Consider the following 22254-nt stretch of genomic DNA (forward strand, 5'->3'; position numbering starts at 1 on the left):
AAAACAGCGCCATTTGCACAACTATTTTTAACCTCAACGTTTTAAAGCAAATCCAGAGTTGCTTTCCAAATAACTTCTAAACTAAAACATATTGTCTATATGAACAACATAATGGAATGTATAACAAATATTTGATTGTTTAATTAGTTGCAGCGGACTTTTCATTTATTTTTCGATTATACCAATGGAGTATTTGCTTCAACCAAATACAATACACAGCAACAGTAAACAGCTGCTACATACGTATGCTTATTTTTATTTTATTATTTTTACTTTTAACTTTTTTCTATACTTTAATTAAAAACAATATATTTGTCTGCATTTTTCCTCTCTAAAGCACATTTATGAAATACAATTAATGCATCACATTAGTAATTTTTTTTTTTCTTTTTTTTTAAATAACTTTGGAATATATGCATGTGTGGAAAAAAAATTATTTTCATTTATTCTGCTGCGGCCTTTAGAAATTCAGGCGGCTGTTCAACATCCGCTGCCAATTTAGTTTTCTTTACAGGTGGCTCTTCTGTCTCCGTTCCAGATTCTGGTAATTCGATTTTTTCCAACTCGTCAGCCAATACATTATTTTTTTTAACTTGTTCTCCCTCTTTTATTTCAAGCTCTTCCGCCACAGTTTTAATATGCTTTCGCACAGCTTTTCGTTCGTCATATTCATCTAGTAACTTACTTCCCTCGAACAAAACAAAAGGCAATGTCACTCGCTGATAATAGTCCGGCATTAATTCTATATTACTGATAACCGTATCTAACATATGCGATTTTTCACACCAAATACCTGGCGCATCTCCACGCACCGGATTAATATGTAAGTGTAGATGATAGAATGATGGTTGATAGTGGAAATATATACGCAATTGTGAATCACACAATCCGTAACGTTTCTCCATAGTTCTAGCTATACCATCACGCAGATTGTACAAAAGTGGCAGATGAGTGCTATTGAGATCACGTAAAGATTTGATGTCATGCTTGTGAACAATGGCTAGCAAATAAAGTGTCTCCAAAGTTTTGCCATCCCACTTCAAATCGGGTAAAAGCACGAACCCTGTTTCGGGATCTGAATCTTCATATACTATGCGTTCAGTTTCTTGACGATGTTCCAGTATGTTATATACCCACTAAGAAAATATAATCGAAATCAATTAAAATGCAAGAGTATATATTAATCATGATACCATATTTTAAATAAACGCTTACGTCTAAACTAAAATGGCTGCTCGTGATATAAGGCAACGTTAGTTGCTCATATAATTCTGGAGTTTCAGTAATCAAGTATTTTTGAGTTATTGAGTATTTCTCAATATGTTTCTCCGTGGCTGGATATACCACAGTCGTTTTTATTGCTGCAAGTAAGAGAGAAAAGCGATATAAAATGGGAAGAAGATTGGATTTGAACTTTTACCATTCAATTCGGCATTGGGCACGCATTGAAAGCTGCCATAAATATTATTAATGAATTCTGTCTGCACCTGCAATGCATCACTAAATATTCTAGGAGCTTCATCCGCAATCTGTTCACGCGCTGTTTGTACATCACGTTCTTTGAACGCTTGTTTCTCAAGCAGCACAACGGCTACGTCAGTAGCGGAGACGTCGGGAAACGTGCCAAGCAGCTGCATGGAATTCAAAGCTTTTTAGTCGCAAGTATTTATTAAATATTTAATTTTTCAAGTTACCGCTATTGTTTTCCGCAACGTGTTATTTTGCAATATTCGTGTTAGCTTAAATGTTGATAATTCATAGGTTGGAAGTGACACCTCTTTCTTTGGTGTATTCTCTGCGGGATCTTCAACGGCAGCAGCGCTATTTTGGACCTTAGTTGATTTTTCAACACCTTTAACCGATAATTCTTCAACGGTTGCTTTTGCAGTATTCAATTCTGTATTTTCTGACATTGTTTAATAATTTTTATAGTGCAATTTAGGAACAACAAAAATATTGAAGATTACCGGCAAAATAGGCAAAAGTGTGTGAATACTTTTCCTTCAAATTGTTTTTATTCACGATAGTGTCGAGTGGTAGGGTTGCATGCAGCATCAATTTCATTTGGAGTTAAGGCAATAAGCAAGCATTTCATGCATTCGCATAAAAATATAACCAAACATTTATTAAAAATTAGTTTTTTGATCCCAGTTGAACTTGTTAAGCTTTCTACAGGAATATGCAACAAAATTTATAAAATTTATCGCTAATTATGGTTTTATCTAAGTTTGAAATGCACCTCGTTAAATCTGTCTTTATCATCCACATACATTGTGGCATAAAAGTCATCACCCTATCGGAAAACGCTGTAATGCTATGTACTGTTCATGCATTTCTGGAGTAAACATATACAAAATAAAGGTCAAGCCAGGTATTGCTGTGCTCTTTAGGAGCTTGGAATAATTGTTTCGATTTTATATTTGTTGTTGTTGTTGTAGCAGCATAAACATTCTCCATACAATTACGTGGGCTGCCACTGGAGCGACAGTCCTTGGGCGGATATAAATTCGGGTCGTTCCGATAATGTAGATCCGACTGCCGTGGAAACGGAGAATAATTGTTTATGCCCCTTTTGTTGGCGCATATTTCCCGGCCGTCCTTCACGAATTGGGCATACACTACAACGTTTAGCCTTTTAACTTGAAGAATGTAGAACAACATGGACCGGAAAAATTGTCCGGTGTAACCATTCCATACTTTTTAATGGGGTTTTTTGAAGTCATGAGTCTATGCTAACAAGCCTCAGACTTTTGAAGTAATAAAAGTGAATACTCGTTAAAAAGGGCTCGTATGGTCATCAATTCTGACGGTGGTGAATTGGCCGATATCATTCTTTCGCCTTGATGACAAACAACTAAGACATTAATACCCATAATCCAAAATGCGGACCAAAGCTTTTCATTTATAAAAAATATCACAACCAAGAAATATCACATAACAACTTTTGCGCCACCTTGTACATTAAAAACACATTTAGGTTTGTATATATATATATGTGTATTGTAATTTATAATTTCCACTTTATAATAGTATCAATATTTTATATGTATAGTAGGTATGATAATAATAATAAACCGAACTGTTAGGCAAATCACCGATGAGTTAGAGCGTGCACTCATTTCAATGCTTTTAGCTTTCAACTTTATTTGTATGTAGCGCTGTGTATGAATACTTTTTGTGTTAATAATGTACTTATATACTTCATGTAAAAAAAAAAAAAAAAATAAAGTGACATAAGCTTTCAACTTTTGTAATATTTTAGTGCATTTCGGTAAGCGAAACGAACAGTCTTAATTGCTAGAGTAAGAGCGTCACTAAAGTAACTAGTTTATCTGTTGTTTTCTTTTTTGCTCAGAGGCAAAACAATTCTAAACAACAATGCCAGTGGAGGGTTTTGCACCCAAAATATCCGACAACTTTTGTTGATACGACGCCAAAGCGTTCGCGTCGGTTATACCACGCGCCTTGCACGATAATTGCAGTGCATTCAGGTATTGCATTTCGGTGAACTGAGCGCCTTTCTCAACAATGTTGGTAAGAATGTCCTGTGTATGAAAGAGGCGGCGTTAATAATATATAAGAGTTAAAGGAGAGTGGTAAACTTACATCCGGTTCCATGCACAGTAGCTCGTAAAAATTCTTCGCTTGATCCAGCGCCACTTCACGTGATGCAGTAATATTACTTAGCGTTTGCTGTAATGCCAGCGAATTCCGACACATGCGTGTTACCGTGGCTTGGTCGATGTGTTCCAGATAGTTGGAGGCTTGTATGAGTATGCGGGCGGCCAAGTGTGCTAAACCTTCGAAAATGTACTAAACATGGCAAAAAGAAATTAGTCATTTTTCGAAATATTTTATCTGCTTTTCAAAACATACTCTCGTCTTTCGTGGATGCAATGTTGCACTGAATGCCTCATCCATCTCTGCTAAACGTTTTGTTAGCATCTGTACCTGACGATCGGGTTCTAGAATGTCATCGTCCTTGACACTCATGAAATTGTTGACTTTGGTGGCGGATTTAGTGCGCAAGTAGTGGAAGCATTGAACCCGCACCTATAAACATGTTGAAATATTTTAAATTAACAATTACAGTTTATGTATGCAGATTAAATTAGTTTAGGCGGTCTGCTCTTAAAGTGTTTACTCTGTGGACACAGATGGCCAGAAAAAATGTCCCTAATCCTATCGCTACATGTCATTCTCCCTAACAAGGCTGTTGTCTCTGAAGAAGTGCGCCCTCAGAAAGGTGGAAACATTTACGGGCTCCTCCAGAAAACAGAGTGCCGAACCTAACGAACCCCGGTCATGTGAACAATGGGCATGAAATGTTAGATTAGATTTTCTACGAGGTTTGCCGTACGACCTCATGGTCTTTTGCACCCTCTACCCATCATATATATACCTCATCCAGATCTAGTTACCTTATTAAAATCATGTGCCTTTCTTCTAGTTGCAGTTGGCCGAGATGTCTCAACCTTCTCCCCGCTTTAGCGCTACATTTAGGGGAAGATGCATTGGATTCTCCAGAGATTGGTTGCAGAAACGACAAGAATCAGTGAACCATATCCCGATCATGTGCAGATGATTATTTGCAGGGACTTGTGAGAATGCCCGTGAGCATTCTCAGTTTATCTTTGGGGAGGGCTATGAGTATTTTAATCCACTTTTGGTTGTACCCTCCCAATAAGGATTACGCTTGGCGTAGCCCAATAGTTTGGTGCCAGCAAACTTCCCTTAGCCCTAGCTCTTCACTCCTAAGCTTCTCCTGGTTGGTGTGTTGTGCCATGGCAAGGAAAGTTTCGGGACCGCAGCCTCTCTCGCCAATGCATCCGCTATTTCGTTCCCAGTTATAGCACTGTATCCTCGGACCCAAATTAAACGGATTATGTGTTCCTAGTAAATTCAGTTTCTCGATACACTTCAGAACCAGTGAGGACTTAATCTCACAGCATGACAGAGCCTTGAGTGGACAGTTAATTTCGAGTTTTCTTTAAAAAAAACCGGAGTGATTTGAATGTGTGTAAGCTTTCCTCTTGTGATTTTCTAGATGTCTTAAATTCTGATTTTTGTATTAGATCGATGCTTTTAACCAACCTCTAAATGTAACACCAGCAGACATGTATTGGCCAGTTCATCGAACTCCAGCGCTAAATTTGTCAACACTTTAATGGTGCCATCCTTGATTGCGGCCGCATGTGTAGCGGTACACTCAGACGTAATGACATTAAGACCATTCACCAACGGTTTCCGCAGCTCATTGGCAAACTCTGACACGCGTCCAGAGAACCATTCCATGCTCTCCTGCAGCACAGCCAGCTCTTTCAGCACACTAATATCCGCTAAAATTTCCTGCTGGGTAATGCCACCTTCACCCAAGTTACTGGTAAGCATTTCAGCTTCACGTATATTACGTTGCTGCACTTGCAGTGGACTCTCTTCTTCCGATGGTTCGAAGTTGTTACGTTGAAGCTTTTTGCCATGCTTTCCACGCTGACTGGAGGACTTTAGATCGGTCCAATTAGGAAGTGTTCTGTGAAGTAAATGTAAAACATAACTCAAATGCAACTGAAAAGTAAAATAAATATTACGAGTACTAACTTTAAAAATCTACTTATGTCGTCATCCTTCAGCCAAGCTACACTGTAGATGCGCTTGTCTTCCGAATCAGGCTGCACAACACCTCTATATGCGGACTGTGATATCTCGCGGTATGTCTTTAGCAGCGCGCACACCATTTTCAACAACTCATCCGAATAGCACGGCAGTTCCTGTATAAGTGTTTTGGTCTCTTGCAGACGCCGTTCTACCATGGCTGTGGACTGTAGCAGAGGGCGTGATAGACCCATGACCTTCATCTCTTCTGGCGTGATAATCGTCCGCCAAGCATCCTGATTTTTCGATAATGATTCGATGGTTAATTGTAAATTACGATTGTGGCCTTTCGATAGGAACGTATCCTTAATATAATTATCAATGAAATCGTGTAGACTACAGGGTTGACTATGGAAAAGAAAAAGGTAAAATAATTGATGTGCTTACATTTAAAATACCAATTAGTTTACCCCGGCTTGCACTTCATGAACCCTTCAATTTCTTGTATGTAAACCATAAGTGGCAAATAGATTTTTGTTATCACATTCTGGTCGGCTTTACATATCAGCACCTTTTCGCGCTGTGGTTTGGGATGCGCAAAATAACCACTACCATTGCCGCTGCCACCGCCTCCAATTGCAGTAACGGTCAGATTATCATCTGCCGAGACGTCAGAGGCGTTACGTCGATGCTCCTTGACTGAGGCATTACCAACGGAAACTGTGGGTGCGACGCTCTCTTGCGGTGGTATATGCGCTGATTTGTCGAATTTGAAGAGCGACTTTTTGTTGCTGTAAAAATTAATTGCCTTTAATAAAATATAGAGTGCTATGCCTGGAAAGGAGTTTTATATACTACATACAATTTTTTGGGCTTATTTACTACTAATTAGCGATATTTGGACTTCGGTTAAATGTATAAGACTATTGAATACTAACCAACGCACAGCAATATGAATGCGGTGCCTTCGAATATTTAAATATTTGACAGTTACACATAAATTAAATTAGATTAAGAAAGATAATTAAAATACAAATAGTGAAAACATATAAATTAATTAATTAATACATTTCAGCTAAAGAATCTTTGGCATGAAATCCACGCGAATTGAAACATTTGCAGTATGTGCATACATATTTATTTAAGAAAAATTTGTTTTGGAAAGTTTTGAAGAATTTTTTAAATTAAACTTATAAACTTTGAATTATGTATATTAAATTTTATTGTCAATATTTGTAAAATTTTGTAACTCAATGTTTATTTTCACGTTACCTGGGAACTTTTCGACGCAGAAAATACGAATTTATATTGTTAGTGGGCTCAGCAAACGCCGACTGTGTTGCGTCGTCGCCGGAAGCATTTTGTATATCCAAATAATCGGTTAACAGCAATTGTAGCTATAGAGATATTAATATCGAATTAGTATGAAACAATTGCACAGATGCTGTAATTCAGTTCCGAGTGAATTTCTTTGCAATTGCCAGAAAATTTCACTCGGCAGTGAATTACAGAACATTTAACAATCCCATCCAACTTACCACCGACTGTGCTTGCGCCCAAAAATCCGTTAAATCATATGGCTGTGGTCCAACTACCGCATACTTTTGTCCCACCGCCAAATAGTTTTTTAACAGCAGTGCGTGAGTCTTAGCTATCGCCTTGAACTGTTTAAATATAACTTCGAGCAGCGTTAGCAACGGATTGTCGCGTTCATTGGTACTGAAATTCAGCGTCATTAACTGATACGTTGTCTGCCGCACCACTTCAAGCAATTGGGTTTGTATTTGTACGCGTAATACCTCCAATGAGTCGGGCACTTTACCCAGCATGCCGAAACATTCGACGATAATTGAAATAAAGTAAGTCATACTTAATTCGGGATCTACTAAATCTGCGTCATCGATTACTTCGGACTTCTCAAGATCAAAACCTTGCGCCATTTCTATAAGCGCTTTACGCACACGCGTATTTGCTTCGATGCGATCAGTGGAGCGTCGTGCACCAATGCCACGAGTGAAACTTGCATTCAGACGGCTGGAATTATTACGTTGAAATATGGAGAATGCCTCTGCGGCGGAGTTTTTGTAGATTTGTGTTACTAGCTCTTCATGTAGTCGTTGATAGAGTTGTTGTCGTCGTGATTGTAAATCGACACGCAAGTCGGCCAATCCTTCGACGCCACTAAGCGGGCCTTGTATAGTTGCTAGCGCATCGGTGAGTGATTTACTTGCATGCAAATATTGGCGTTTGGCCGTATAGCTGACAACACGTTGAGGCACTTTGCGCAATTCGTTGCTGGAAAGCAGTAACAATAAATAATTGAGTTTATGTGCCAAAGAATTTTTGGAAGACTTACATTTGTTCTAACATTTCTAGCACATATTTATGCTGCACCGCATCTGTCCACATCTTCTTCAACTCTTCACGACGGCATTGTAGCAAATGCTTGCAGGCACCTAGATTTTCCTTTACCCCATGTATGCGTTCACGACTCGCTGTAATCTCCGTTGACACTTGGCTGAATAGGGGCAAAACTTGTGTCAATTGCTGATCATGGCGTGATACCAACTCGTTCAGACGCTGATCGGAACGTTTGAATTCCTTTTCAATCTTAAGCTTTTCTTGTTGTCGCTCTTCTGTTGTCTCGCTAAAGCCCAGCGATTTGATGACGTTGACAAGGAAACCACAGCCGGACTATGTTAGCAAAGGAAAAAATAGGATAAGAAATGCTAAGATTAAAAGAAAACGCCCTTTATTTTATTGAAAGCGGCTTGCGAATTCAACAAGAAAATTATCTTTTGACAACTGTGATGATGACAACAGTCAGCCACCTTCTCTCCCCTAACGTGAATTTGTAACTTTCACAGTCCTCTCTGGCATAATTAGCAAGATGGAAATTTTCTTAGTTTCATTTGTAACACTTCTTTAATCTTTCATTTGATATTTTTTAATAATTATATGTAAGTTTTATCAATAATTACCTCATCTTTTCCATATTTAACTCCGCGCGGAGGTTTTGTAGGTGGTAGTTCGTTCATTTTTCATTTCACTACTGCTGTCATTTTGTGGTTGTTGTTGCTACGACGACAGCATGTCGCATTTATACGTTGCCATTGTGGTCAAATTTTTAGAAATCTTATATTCACGGTATAAGAAAGAACGGCATATCACGGTACAGAGCTAAAATTTACAGGATGAATATTTTTTGTTTACGAACCTTTCATTATCATTATTTTTAAGTACAATAAACTACATTTTTGTTTAAATATTTTTCCGGTGTAATTTTGTTTTTTTGTGTCTGCCATTATTTCTAGTAAGGTGCCCCAATTAATTTTATATTTATTAATTAAGAAAAAGATTCATACAAATTTTAGTAAGTAGGAAATTAAGCGTTCGTATGGTCAAGAAATATTGTACCTTATAACACTAAAGCGCGTTTGCAAATTGATATGTTTTAAATTCAAATTCAAGAATAAGATAAAATGGCATATAAAGACAAAAAACTTTAAGCTACCCTTCTATAGAAACCCCGTCTTCTATCATAACTCGGCTAGGAAAACGAAAAAAAGATCTAATTTTTGTGTGGTGAAATTCTTAGCGAAAAAGGCCGGGAAATTTATCTTCGTGTTCTTTAACCAGAACATAAATGGGTTTGGAAGTTTTCGGCACTCAAAAAAGGATTCAAAAGATCGTTTTTTAGTGGTAGTTTAACTGTGCTGAATTTGTTAAACTTTCTTCAAGTCTGCAAAATTTGGCGTTTTAACTTATTTACCTTCAAAGCATATTTAAAATAAAACCGTCCCAATTGGCCGAATTGGTTACAGTTTCTTGTATGACGGAATCAAATTGGAACCTAATTTAGCGCATATCTTATGAGTCTAAATAATGGAATGCGCCGGGGACTACCTTACTTTCTTATCTTCGTACGATCCAGTATATTTAATTTAGATCTCATTAATTTATTTACGATGAAATTTTCTCACCCGAGATTTGTCAAGGGAGTAGATCCGAATTACAACTTCTTGTATTTAAAAAAAGAAATGCATCCCAGTCCATAAATACTTTTACCGCTTCATCTTATGCCGTTGCCAAAAATGAAAATATGTACATACTTCCAACGTTTTAGATGTACGGACGCTTGAAACTACTAACATCGACCGGGATTAGTACAAATCTTTTTGCACCGAAAGTTTTTCTTCTTTTATGGAAAAGTAAAGAGAGCAGAAACGTGTTCGTTTGTAGACCTGGAAATGCCTTTCTTCTTCTTAATTGGCGCGATAACCGCTTACGCGACTTTGGCTGAGATTAACAAAGCGCGCCAGTCGTTTCTTTTTCGTGCTAACCGGCGCCAATTGGACACACCAAGTGAAGCCAAGTCCTTCTCCACCTGATCTTTCCAACGCAGAGGAGGCCTTCCTCTTCCTCTGCTACCACCAGCTGGTACCGGATCGAATACTTTCAAAGCCGGAGCGTTTGTATCCATTCGGACGACATGACCCAGCCAACGAAGCCGCTGGATCTTTATTTGCTGCGCTATGTCTATGTCGTCGTAAAGCTCATACAGCTCATCGTTCCATCGTCTGCGATATTCGCCGTTGCCAACGTGCAAAGGTCCAAAAATCTTACGCAGAATCTTTCTCTCGAACACTCCAAGCGTCGCTTCATCGGATGTTGTCATCGTCCAAGCTTCTGCGCCATACGTTAGGATGGACATGATGAGAGTCTTGCCGAGTGTTTGTTCGTCGAGAGAGGACTTTACTGCTCAATTGCCTACTTAGTCCAAAGTAGCACTTGTTGGCAAGAGAGATTCGAAATGCCTTTAGATAATATATATTATGAAAAATATCGACGGCTCTGTTCCGAATTAATATCTCAAAATAATGAGCTTGGATTGGAATTATGCTGAGTCTATAACCTATATAGCTGAGCTGGGAGAGATTGAACAAGTAAAGAGAGAGAGAGATTAAACAATTTAGAGGCATCGGATTTTCAATTGAAATAAAACAACGAAAATTCAAATTGATTGGGCAATCTTTATTATTCTTTTGTAGACCCATTCATCACATTTAAATGACTCGCTGGAGGACTTTGGTCGGTATCTCGTGAATAACTTTAGAAATGTTGGCTTCCAATGCCTCAATCGAAAGTCCAAATAAAAGTCCAAAGGTGTGATATCACACGATCTTGGTAGCTAATCCACTAATCCGAGACGAGAGATAATTTGCTCAGCGAAACTACGACGCAGCCGTCTTGTTGGAACCAAATGTTGTAGAAATCACGAGCTTCAATTTCCGGCATCCAAAAGTCGTTTATCATGGCGCGATAGTGTTCGCCATTCACTGTTTAATTGGCGCCAGCCTCGTCTTTGAAGAAATATGGGCGATGTGGACTCTTTCAGTGTTCATGTTATGGCTGTTTTTCAAAGGCTTCGAGTTGCTCTGCAGCCCAAATATGGCAATTTTGCTAAAAGACGTAGCCAGTAAAGCAAAAATGGGCCTCCTCGCTGCGCAAAGTTGGTTTGAGCGCGCGATGAACACTTTTCACAGAGTGCCGATTTTCGTAATACAATTTTACGATTTGTAAACATTGTTGAGGCGTAAATCTTTCCATAACGAAATGTCAATGAATACCGAAAAAAATGTATTTACTTTGACGGTAGCCCCATGTGATCTGTCAAATAACCTTATTGGAAAAAGTACCTCCAATCTGATCACCCTTTGCTACTGGTACCCGAGGCTGACCTCAAGACGAAGTACTAGCAATATCCCTCTGCTTTGGACGCTGGTAATAAAAGAACTTCTGTAAAAAGTATATGCTTCAAGATTTAATGAATTTGCCTACATTAGCGGCCTAATTCATGATATGTTATTGACGCTAAATCTAATTGTCAACTAAAAGGCTCCACTAAAATTCATAGCTTACAGTGGTTACTAACAACACTACAAAGGCTTTACATGCTTCCTAGAGACGTCTGAGTAAAACACGGGGAATATTACCCAGACTGAGATATGGTCCATACAATACGCTGATAAAATCGGTGATTGCATGCGCGGCACTGATGGGGAGGGTCCAGGGCTAAACAAATAGGCTTTGGTGCCATTTTTGGTAATTTTCATAGTTTGATTTGTATGGGAGTACTAGAGCAGTAATATTTGGACTAGGATTCCAAGAAATTGCTACACATTCAAAAATATTTCAGTCGATATTTTCGCAATTGCAATTTGCGTCCGCGTACGTCTGCGTAGAAGAAAATGTGAAATGAGAATAAATATGATATTGGATATTCAAGCTTCGCCTTAGACTCAGGCAAACAAATTTCGAGAATTATCGGAATTTTTTTTTGTTTGGAATTGGGAACCTATAAGCACGTAATGTTGAAATGGATTCAGGGAGAGAAGGGTGGAAGGCAATGAATGGGTTGGTTGCCTCGCAAAACGTTAGCCCCTTTTTTCGTAGTATCCAAGCGATAAACAGCAGAACATTTTAGAAAATGGCAAAAATAACATCTTTGCGCACACTGTCGTAGTCCAAGGCTCATATCTCCTTTCTAGGAAGGTATCGGAACTACTTCTAAAACTCAACAGGGAGAGGAACTCTTTTAGCGACCCGCCAAGGTTTTGTAGGTTAAGAAAACATCTTTTTAAGATGGGAATTTACAAACTTTCGGACTGACTGATACTTTTGTGAGCTATCTACGTATTAGAAGTCAGAGGCTCATGCAAATATTTGAAGCTAATGCTTAAGGGGTTAGATACAGTTGGAATTTTCAAAAAATCGTTTTTCTTCGACTTCGTCGCTAAGTACTGTCGTTCACTCCGGTGGACGAGCGTCTCGCAATAAATCGCATCAAAGCCCGTTTTTTTTAAATTTCGTTAATTAGCGCCTACTCCCCGACGGAAGAGAAGGACGATGCGGCCAAAGATTCTTTCTATGAGCGCTTGGAACGTTCCTATGGGCGCTGCTCCCGCCACGACATAAAAATCGTGCTTGGCGACTTCAACGCCAGGTTGGACAAGGAGGGAATTTTTGGTCCCACAGTCGGAAAATTCAGCCTGCACAATGAAACATCTGGTAACGGACAGAGGCTGATCAACTTCGCCGGGGCCCGAAACATGGTAGTCTGCAGCACCAGATTCCAGCATAAGAAAATACACCAAGCAACGTGGCTGTCTCCTGATCGCGAAACCAAATCGATCATGTTGTGATAGATGGACGACACGCTTCCAGTATTTTAGATGTACGTACGATCCGAGGACCCAACATCGACTCGGATCATTACCTTGTTGCAGCCAGACTACGTACACGCCTCTGTGCAGCGAAAAGCGTACATCTAACTACGTAAAGAATGTTCGACATCGAAAAGCTGCAATCACAACATACAGCCAGAAGATTCGCCACTCGACTCTAACTCCTGCTCTCAAAGAGTACTGCCCAAAAAACCGGCATGCACTGGCAATGGAGCAACATTTCTCGTTCTTTACGTACCGCCGCCGAAGAAGAAATCGGATTCCGGCGAGCCCGAAAAAACAGTTGGTACGACGAGGAGTGTCATGCTGCCGTCGAAAGAAAAGATGCTGCCTATAGAGCCACGTTGCGATCGGGTGCAACGCGAGCCATGTGGAATCGCTACAGAGAGGCCGAAATACTTGAGTGCGAGGAGCTTGAGATGCTGGCCAATAGGAACAACGCCCGAAAATTCTACCAGAAAGTTCGGCGGGTTACAGAAGGTTTCAAGACCGGGGCGTTTTCCTGTAAGAACAAAGACGGTGATCTGGTGACCAACATCCAGAGCATTCTTCAATTATGGAGGGAACACTTTTCGAACCTACTAAATAGTGACAGCTACGCATGTCACAGAGAATGTGAAGATCCCGATACCCCAATCGTTAACGACGGAATTGATGTTCCGCTACCCGACCATGACGAGGTGAGAATAGCGATAACGCGTCTAAAGAACAATAAAGCCGCGGGCACCGACGGACTGCCGGCTGAGCTATTCAAACATGGCGGCGAGGAGCTAGTAAGGGGCATGCATCAGCTTTTATGCAAAATATGGTCGGATGAAAGCATGCCTGCCGATTGGAATTTAAGGGTGCTCTGCCCAATCCATAAGAAGGGGGATCCTGCAATTTGTGCCAATTACCGCGGGACTAGTCTTCTAAATATCGCCTATACGGTTCTAGCGAGCATATTGTGTGAAAGGCTGAAGCCCACCGTCAACCAACTAATTGGACCTTATCAATGTGGCTTTAGACCTGGAAAGTCTACCATCGACCAAATATTCACAATACACCAAATCTTGGAAAAGACCCATGAAAGGAGAATCGACACACACCATCTTTTCGTCGACTTCAAAGCTGCATTCAACAGTACGCAAAGGAGTTACTTGTATGCCACGATGTCTGAATTTGGTATCCCCGCAAAACTAATACGGCTATGCAAGATGACGTTGCTTAACACCAGCAGCGCCGTCAGAATTGGGAAGGACCTCTCCGAGCCGTTTGAAACAAAACGAGGTTTCAGACAGGGTGACTCGCTGTCATGTGACTTCTTTTACATGATGTTGGAGAGCATCGTACGAGCCACAGAACTTAATCGCTCAGGCACAATTTTTTTTAAGAGCGTACAATTGAACCTCCTGTCATCAAACAAACAGTCGGCGCACTCGCGTATCTGCACCCACGTCATAGTTATGATTTAGAGGTTGTAAAGGACTTGGTATACTTAGGAATCAGCATTTACACCGATAACAATGCCAGCCTTGAAATCCAACGTAGAATCTCTCTTGCCAACAAGTGTTACTTTGGACTGAGTAGCCAATTTGTAGTAAAGTCCTCTCTCGACGAACAAAACTAACACTCTACAAGACTTGCATCATGTCCGTCCTAACGTATGGCGCACAAGCGTGGACGATGACAACATCCGATGAAGCGACACTTGGAGTGTTTTCGAGAAAGATTCTGCGTAAGATTTTTGGACCTTTGCACGTTGGCAACGGCGAATATCGCAGGCCAGCTGGTGGTAGTAGAGGAAGAGGAAGGCCTCCTCTGCGTTGGATAGATCAGGTGGAGAAGGACTTGGCTTTACTTGGTGTGTTCAATCGGCGCCGGTTAGCACGAGAAAGAAACGACTGGCGCGCTTTGTTGAACTCGGCCAAAATCGCGTAAGCGGTTATCGCGTCAATTAAGAAGAAGAAGACATATATGTAAGAATACACACAGAACATTTAATAACGTTCCGGTGAATATTTTCGAAGTTACACGAAAAATTTGAAAAGGTGTTTCAGAGTGCTGGAAAGTACAAGGCCGGAGCGGCAGCACGTTTTTCTCAAAATGGTGTTTTCAAAGTCGGTGACCAACATTACTCGAAAACGGCTAAACCGATTAGTCTCAAATTTTAAGGCGAGCTTCCTTGATATATTTTTTAGTAATTAATCCAAGATTTTTTCTCACCTATAAATATTTTTTTTTAAACAATTTAAGGGGTTAGGGGTAGTCAGAATTTTCAAAAAATCGATTTTTTTTTGCATTTTCTTAAAGTATAATGTTTTAAAAATATTGTGTAAAAATTTGAAGTGAATCCGACAAATACTTTTCAAGTTATTCAACAATTAACAAAGGGCGCTCGGCCGCTCCGGAGCCGATAGCAAAACTTTAAATGCGTTTTTCTCAAAACTATGTTTTTCAAACTGGTGAACACTGTAACTTAAAAACCGCTACGTAGATTTCAATAAAATTTATACAGCTTTTGAAAAACATAAAAAACTTGTGCCTGATCGAAGGATTTTTTTTTTTCAAAAATTTCGATTTTTTTTTAACATTTAACTGTTGGTTTTTTCTTCTAAAATCTGGAAAAAATTTTCTGAGGCCGCCATTTTGTTCATTTTGAATTCGATCAGGCACAAGATTATCTATTAATAAAACTAATTTTTCTTGTCCGATTGGTTTTAGATGAATCTGCAAGGACTTGTGATGTTCACCGCAAGGGACTTCTGGAGAAACGGGCTTCACACAAACAGCGATAACTTTTGCAATTATTAATTTTTTTTTTTGAAATTTTGGTGAAGTCAAGTTAAAACATGGTGTTTTTATGCTATGTTTTTATTTTTGTTAAATAAATTAATTAAGTAGCAAAAAAAAATTCGTGAAAATCATCATTTTTTCGGGCCTCTGACTACCCCTAACCCCTTAAGGCCGAAATTTTGGTCAAAAATCGATTTTTTTGTTTTGAGAAACGACCATTTCGTTAAAAAAATTTATTTTGCTTATTCCTTCGATTAATTACTAGATTTAACATTTCTTTAACGAAATCTGTGTGATTTTTTAATTTCAGAGGATCCAGTTCAGGGACATGGTGGTCACCGCAAAACGTCTTTTTTAAGATGAGCTCCCGGAGATCAACTGTAGCTTCTTTTCAAATAAATATTTTTACTAAATTAAGTCTTAAAATACAGTTAAAAGTTAACATAATATGCATACAAATTTTTGGATAAAAAAATTTAAAAGTTTTCTCAGAAAGAATTCGCTTTTTTCGGTTTTCTAACTGTATATAACCCCTTAATAAAGTATTCAATTTTCTAAAGAGCGGAAGGCTAGAAATATCTTTTTGTAAAGCTCAGCTAAACATACCCAGTATAATAAAACGCAATGATTTAAGGTTTCTTATAAACTTCATCTAAACAATTTAATTTTTACTTTTGCTAGTTTTTCATTACACAATTTGATTTTGCATTTTACTCTTTTAACAGTTATAGTTGACTTTGCAATATTGTTTTAAAGTAATATAATTTCGTGACATTGCGTGAATATATATGATTATATTCTTAACTTGATCATAAGCGCTAATAAAACTTTGCTAAATAATGTTGACATTACAATACATACATCCATGATAAAATTACTTTTGGAAGGTAGTTCCATCACATATTCTCAGCCGCTTTATTAATTATTTGAAGGAAACTATGTTTCGTGTTACCACTTACTCATAAGAAAACTCGTCATTTTGACGTTTCAATATAAATAAACGGAAGTAGAACAATTAAAATCGCGAGAAAAGCTTCCCATACAAAAACAATAGCGACTAAAAATCTTAAGTCTGATTATTCATATCGAAAATTTCGAAGTTAGTTCTTCAAAAGTGGTTCAATATTTTAGCTTAACGAACTTGGCTCAAAATCTAAGCACGGTCGCAAAGTGGCTCTTCAATAGTAAGGTCGTGTAGACCGATTCATTAGATCAAAATGCACAAAAAGAAATATAGTGAAGTTCTTGTTTTAATGAAACTGCAGTAAGTATAAAAAAAGTCACTAAATAAAATAAAGTTCGATGAATAAATGTAAAAGGAATCACATTCAAGTCATACTGAAAGAAAATATAAAAAAAAAGTTGAAAAGATAAAAAGAATAAAAAAAAAACGAATATCACAAATGGAACTTCTTGACAAAATAATCGATTTAAATAAAGAAAAGTTAACATAATTCAACAACTAATTATGTGTATATACAAAAAGAATAAGACTAAAATAAGCATAAAAACCATTAAAAGTTATCGTACGGCCTAGTTCAGTGCCTTGGGAAAACTGAAATAACTCACAGTTAAATTAAGTTAAAAAAACTTGAAAACTAAATAAAAATATGTTAACAAATAAAAGAAAGTTTAATAAATAAATGACAACTCTGCGCTTGACTCATCAAATGCTTGAAGGTTTTAGGCAGGCCTTGCGCCACGTCGCATCGCGTTTTACTATACCTCCAAATTCAATAAACGAGCTTAGGAAGAAATAAGCAAGATAAATCTTACTACGAATTTCGATATAACTTGACGTTATAGGTATGTAGCTTTGTTGTGCCGACCATCTTAGTCAAAACCCAACATCTAAGTCTCATAAGCAAATGATGAAATAACTAAACATTCATTTATAATAAATGTTGTTATATAATCTTCTTTTTTTTTGTTTGCCGCGATAACTGCTGAAGTGATTTTGGGCAAGGTTTTTTTCTTTGGTCTGTTATATAATAACGTCGGAGTCACAAAATGGCTCACCGATTAGAAAGCCGCGTAGACCTATCGGCTACAATAACAATAAACAACTGCATAAACATACAAGCCAATCTGTCTAAAGAAACAGCAACGAATTAAAAAATTCTAATAATAACAAAAAAATTCCGCGGAAATTACTTCCAAGGTAACATAAAAACATACGCAAAATCAAACGACATAATTTAAAAAGAAGACGATAGATATCATAAAAAAGCTTGAAGTTGCCTTAATAACGGTAATCTGTACAGTATAATTTTACGTCAAAATACAATTTGATTTCACAAACGGTGGAATACCCTGGCGTTTTGTGGATTTTCATCGCGTCATTTTATTTAACATTCAAAAAAAAAAAAAAAAATAATAATATAATATCCTCGGAAATTTAATATATTTTTATCTAATTCTTGAAAAATAATTACCCCAATATTTTACATTGCAACTTCCATTAGTAATTTTCTACTGGCATTGGGCAATAAGAATGCAGTGTATTTTTGGTAATAGTTAATTTACGAAAATCTCGTCATTTACTAACGAAACTTCAGTAATCTGTGTATTTTTGCCATATATACAAATTGGCCATTATACAAATTTACATTTCTGGCTTTAAAAAAAAAGGGCTTTCAAAAATTAACGTTCACAAACTTAACCGTTTTGAGTTTTTGGCTTAGCTCCTCCTCCCCTTTGTGGCGTGCGTCTTGATGTTTTTCACAAATTTTACAGTTTTAAGTCGACTCCGAACGGCAGATACTTTTTAAGGAGCTTTGTAATGGCAGCAATACACTCGGAGGTTTGCCATTGCTTGCGAGGGGCGACCGCTATTAGAAAAAAACTGTTTGGTATTTCGTGCCCGGGGCTTCGAGCCTGGTAGTTAAGCATCAATTCATTCGACTACGGCTGCCGAAGCAATAGCTTATTTAAGGATAATGGAACTACCTTTAAAAAAAAAATTTAAATAATTTTTTTCGTTTGCTTGCATGTAATTGTATTTAATAAAAATGTGGAGTAAACTTTTATATGATTCAAATTGCGTTCGAAATTATACTCATAAAAATATTTATTTGTTTTTAAGTTGCTGCTAACTCCTGAATTTTCGCTTAATAATTTTTTTTTATAAAAGTGAAAATTCTTTATAATTTGCAATGTGTGGTTGGACTTTGTTTAAGCTTTTAATGTAAATTTTCAAGGTTATATTTTCATTTGTGTTTTACTGCGTTTTTGACTACATTTAAGCATACAACGATTTGTGTTTTAGAACATTTTGCCACTACATTTTTAAGGCTACTGAAATTGCTAAATAACGTCCTCGTGCATATACATGTGTTTATATGTTTTTATGTAAGTATTTTTAGCTAAACATTTTTTTTGTGTTATAGTAAATCTTCTTTTTACTTAATTCTGTTTGAAACTACGCACTATTTGAATTTGGTGTTCATTTAAAAATTCTCCAAAGTATTCAAGTAAAATATGTCTGTGCATGTAAATGCTTTTAAAAGTTCTGGATATAATTTGAACTAAAAAGAGTTCCTTAGATAATTTCGGTGTACGAATACTTGATTTGGCAATTTGAAGGTACTGCTTTACGTTAACCGATTCGGAGGTATTTCATAGTTGATACTTTCTAAGTTCTTCGTTTGATTCTTTTTGGAAGATATGTTAGTTTTTTTCGTTGTAGGTGGGTTTGGTTATGCTTGGAGTGCGAGAAACGAAAAATTCTTCTTTCAAATACTTTATTTCAATCATATTTATGTTTGTATGTTCAATGCCATTTGATGATGCGATTTATGTATTCATGACAGTTGTGTGTTGAGTGCAAAAACTCGATTTGGTTTTCTTCTTTGTTGTCATCCAGCTTTTCAAATGATGTCTCGCAGCACTTTTTACTACTCGCGCTTGAAACTGAGTATACGTACTGGCTTACTGGTGTGCAGTTCTTCCAAGTCATTCAAATATTTTCACTATTTTTAAGCATTTTCGAAGAAATTGTACATGACTGACACATATTTTGTATGTAAATATGCGTTCTTATGCATACATACATATGTATGGGTAAATGTATATATGTATGTATAAATTGTAAGCAATCTTTTTGTAATTTTGAGACTTAAATTTGGCAATATTTAATTTCATATTAGCTTATTAAGAGTATTTCATTTTTAAATTACCGTTAGTATTTATGAAACAAATTTATCGTTGATTTTTTCATTATTTAATAAGAATAATTAGTTTTCAAGCAAAAATTGTATTTTCGGACGCTTTTATATTTACTCACACATAACAAGCTTACCAAAAAATTTGTAACTATAACTAGCATGCTCAAAAATGTTTCATATATGTATGTAGTATAGCTATATATTTAAATATCAATTTATCATTAATTTGTTGCATATTTGCCCGGTTTAGCAAAAAATAATAATATTAATAGTTTTTCTATTTGCTTTTTTTTTAATTTTTAGATTTATTTCTTTGGTGACTCGTTGTTGATAATACTCAATCGGCGTATATTCGGCTTGTCGTAATCCTCCATTGATACTCCTCGTGAAAGCTTTCGCGAGCCATTTTGTCCATCTGCAGAGCCGCCCGAACTGCTGGAGTAAGCACGTCCGCGATCAACGCCAGGCATAACGACAGAAGTTAAAATGCCTTGACCTTTGCAGAAGAGCAAAATCGATTGAGCCACTTTGGCGGGCTGCAAATGAAAAAAAGGAAATATAGACATTAATTTAAATTTTAAAATAAAATAGTTTATTTAAATATTAGTTTGGGAAAAAAGAAATCCACTATTTTTGTTTAAACATTTTGTGTAAATAGTTTAAAATTGTTTTAATGTCGATCTTTAGCTCCTGGGCGGTATTACGACTACTAACATACCGGTCAACTTCGATTATTTCAGTGATTTTGTCGACATCATTGACATTTTCTTTAACATAAAAACCAAAATTGCACGTAATTAGCTGTTACAGTATCGGCACCATAAACACTATTTACAATTTCTGCGGCCTGGCTTGCATTTTCGCCTTTATCAAAGAAAAACTGTAAAATGTACCGAATACCGAATTTTCTCTTTGTTGACTTCCATTATTGGCACCCTGTAACTCACAACTGAATGGAACAAACAAAAAACAGCAAAAGAATTTTTTTAGAATTTAGAAGAATTTAGCATAAACTTTTAATCGATTGATTCATACTTTACGAAATATCGATCACTGCAGCTATCCACCGGGAAAATGGATTTCTTTTCCCCCAAACTAATATTTCTCTATTAATTATGAAACATGAAATGGAATGAGAACACAGGTCGACATTGTTTTTATGCGAAACAAGATTATGATGTATTTTTTTGCGTTGAACACCATTATTGTGCCTCAACTGGATGCTCACCACCCCACGGCTTTTAAAAAAATCGGGGGAAAATCCATGGAATCGTGTTTTTGGGTATTTTTACTCCTACTTTTCTCATAAACATGACAGTTCTAGAAAATTTAATCTAGGATTAATTTGAATCTTACATTATTTGTGGGTAATGCAAGTTCCAAAAACAAACAAAAAAAAAAAAAAACAGGTTTGTATTAACCCTTTACCTTTTTATGTCGCGTATACTCGGCAAAGCGAAACGAAAATTTTTCGAGTATACGTGTCGTGAAGATAAAAAAATCCCATTCGTATTATTATTCAACGAATCAACTGTAATTTTTCCCCCGAAGAAGTTTGTATTAAGCTGAAATAACAATTGCTGGGGATGTACCGTTACAAAACAGTTTTATCAAATAAAACAACATTTCGTGTGCATTTTTCAATTAATTTGCGATGAATAAATATATATTTTTTCTAAAAATCAATACGCAACGTTTGATTTAACATTTACTCTGTTATATTCTCGTCTGTTTGTACTCGTCATCGCTGGAAAATAATTAAGCAGGCAGAAAAAGTGTTTCCAAACAAAATTAAACAGTTAAAAGGTTAAACAGTTAAAAGGTTAAGTGAGGTTAACCCTGTAAGGTCCAGAAATTACGATTTAATTCCAAACTTTTAAACTAAGTTGAGCTAAGCTCTCTCTCTCTCTCTCTCTCTATGCTCCGACTAGGAGCGATAATATATGCAGAGAGATATTTTTTTATAATAGCTATTTAGTTCTTCTTAAAAATTTCATCTAAAATTATATATTTTATTGTCAAATAATAAAAATTAAACAAAAGCTCTCAAAAATTAGTTCTCGTAGGTTTTTCGGGCCGCTATTGGTTTTTTAAAATTCATAATGACGGTAACCAGTGACTCCGAAACTCTCAGAGAGTTCAATGTGATGACCGCCATCTTTTTTCATACTCACCGCATCAGCTAAGACATCGCCCGCTCGTTCTATTTTTAAAATGGTGACTTTCTCCTTTTCAACATCTTTGTGCAACTAAAAATTTAATAGAACCAATAAAAGCACAAAACTTAAAATTATTAGCTGTGCATTTTTTTCATTTCTAGTTTACCTTCTCAACCATAGAGGCATAGGGGCTTAGCATGCCTGTAATTAAAATTACATCAATCTTGCAACCCTTCAATGTGAGATCCTTGCGGCTGTAGCATGCACATTTTATGAATATTGTAGAAAATGTAAAAAGAAGAATCCGTCGATTAT

The 22254-nt window shown here is 36.9% G+C and overlaps 3 protein-coding genes across 5 annotated transcripts in view; all 3 read right to left on the reverse strand.

Annotated features, from left to right (window-relative positions):
* Positions 1-130: 130 nt before the first annotated feature.
* Positions 131-1989, reverse strand: LOC129235485 (m7GpppX diphosphatase). Its single transcript, XM_054869352.1, has 4 exons — positions 1695-1989; positions 1421-1631; positions 1216-1361; positions 131-1136 (listed from the first exon to the last, which is right to left on the reverse strand). The coding sequence occupies exons 1-4, from the start codon at positions 1911-1913 to the stop codon at positions 444-446; spliced, it is 1269 nt and encodes a 422-aa protein (XP_054725327.1). The 5' UTR covers positions 1914-1989; the 3' UTR covers positions 131-443.
* A 991-nt stretch (positions 1990-2980) lies between these two features.
* LOC129252896 (exocyst complex component 4) lies at positions 2981-8668 on the reverse strand. Its single transcript, XM_054891050.1, has 10 exons — positions 8574-8668; positions 7949-8286; positions 7131-7887; positions 6865-6989; positions 6063-6383; positions 5599-6000; positions 5095-5530; positions 3877-4053; positions 3607-3813; positions 2981-3545 (listed from the first exon to the last, which is right to left on the reverse strand). Exons 1-10 carry the CDS (start codon positions 8628-8630, stop codon positions 3369-3371), a joined length of 2997 nt encoding a protein of 998 aa, XP_054747025.1. The 5' UTR covers positions 8631-8668; the 3' UTR covers positions 2981-3368.
* Positions 8669-18821: 10153 nt separating this feature from the next.
* LOC129244149 (uncharacterized protein ZK1073.1) overlaps positions 18822-22254 on the reverse strand; it is a 75856-nt gene continuing 72423 nt past the window's right edge. For all 3 annotated transcript variants that reach the window (XM_054881777.1, XM_054881773.1, XM_054881766.1), the window contains 3 exons: positions 22106-22193; positions 21955-22029; positions 18822-20316 (listed from right to left, as the gene is read on the reverse strand). In XM_054881777.1, coding sequence (XP_054737752.1) covers positions 20086-20316; positions 21955-22029; positions 22106-22193 — 394 coding nt within the window. In that variant the 3' untranslated portion in view covers positions 18822-20085. The remainder of the gene's footprint in view (positions 20317-21954; positions 22030-22105; positions 22194-22254) is intronic.

This window comes from Anastrepha obliqua, chromosome 1, assembly GCF_027943255.1.
Source record: "Anastrepha obliqua isolate idAnaObli1 chromosome 1, idAnaObli1_1.0, whole genome shotgun sequence".
NCBI classification, from domain to species: domain Eukaryota; kingdom Metazoa; phylum Arthropoda; class Insecta; order Diptera; family Tephritidae; genus Anastrepha; species Anastrepha obliqua.

Bases quoted from the DNA above. Each gene is read 5' to 3' on its own strand.
- LOC129235485 (XM_054869352.1), bottom strand. From the start codon at position 1,913: ATGTCAGAAAATACAGAATTGAATACTGCAAAAGCAACCGTTGAAGAA. The intron at 1,362-1,420 runs GTAAAAGTTCAA...TCTTACTTGCAG, and splicing joins GCCCAATGCCGAATTGAATG to CAATAAAAACGACTGTGGTA. The intron at 1,137-1,215 runs GTAAGCGTTTAT...ATATTTTCTTAG, and splicing joins GCAGCCATTTTAGTTTAGAC to TGGGTATATAACATACTGGA.
- LOC129252896 (XM_054891050.1), bottom strand. From the start codon at position 8,630: ATGAACGAACTACCACCTACAAAACCTCCGCGCGGAGTTAAATATGGA. The intron at 7,888-7,948 runs GTAAGTCTTCCA...ACTGCTTTCCAG, and splicing joins CTAGAAATGTTAGAACAAAT to CAACGAATTGCGCAAAGTGC. The intron at 4,054-5,094 runs GTTGGTTAAAAG...ACATGTTTATAG, and splicing joins TGCTGGTGTTACATTTAGAG to GTGCGGGTTCAATGCTTCCA.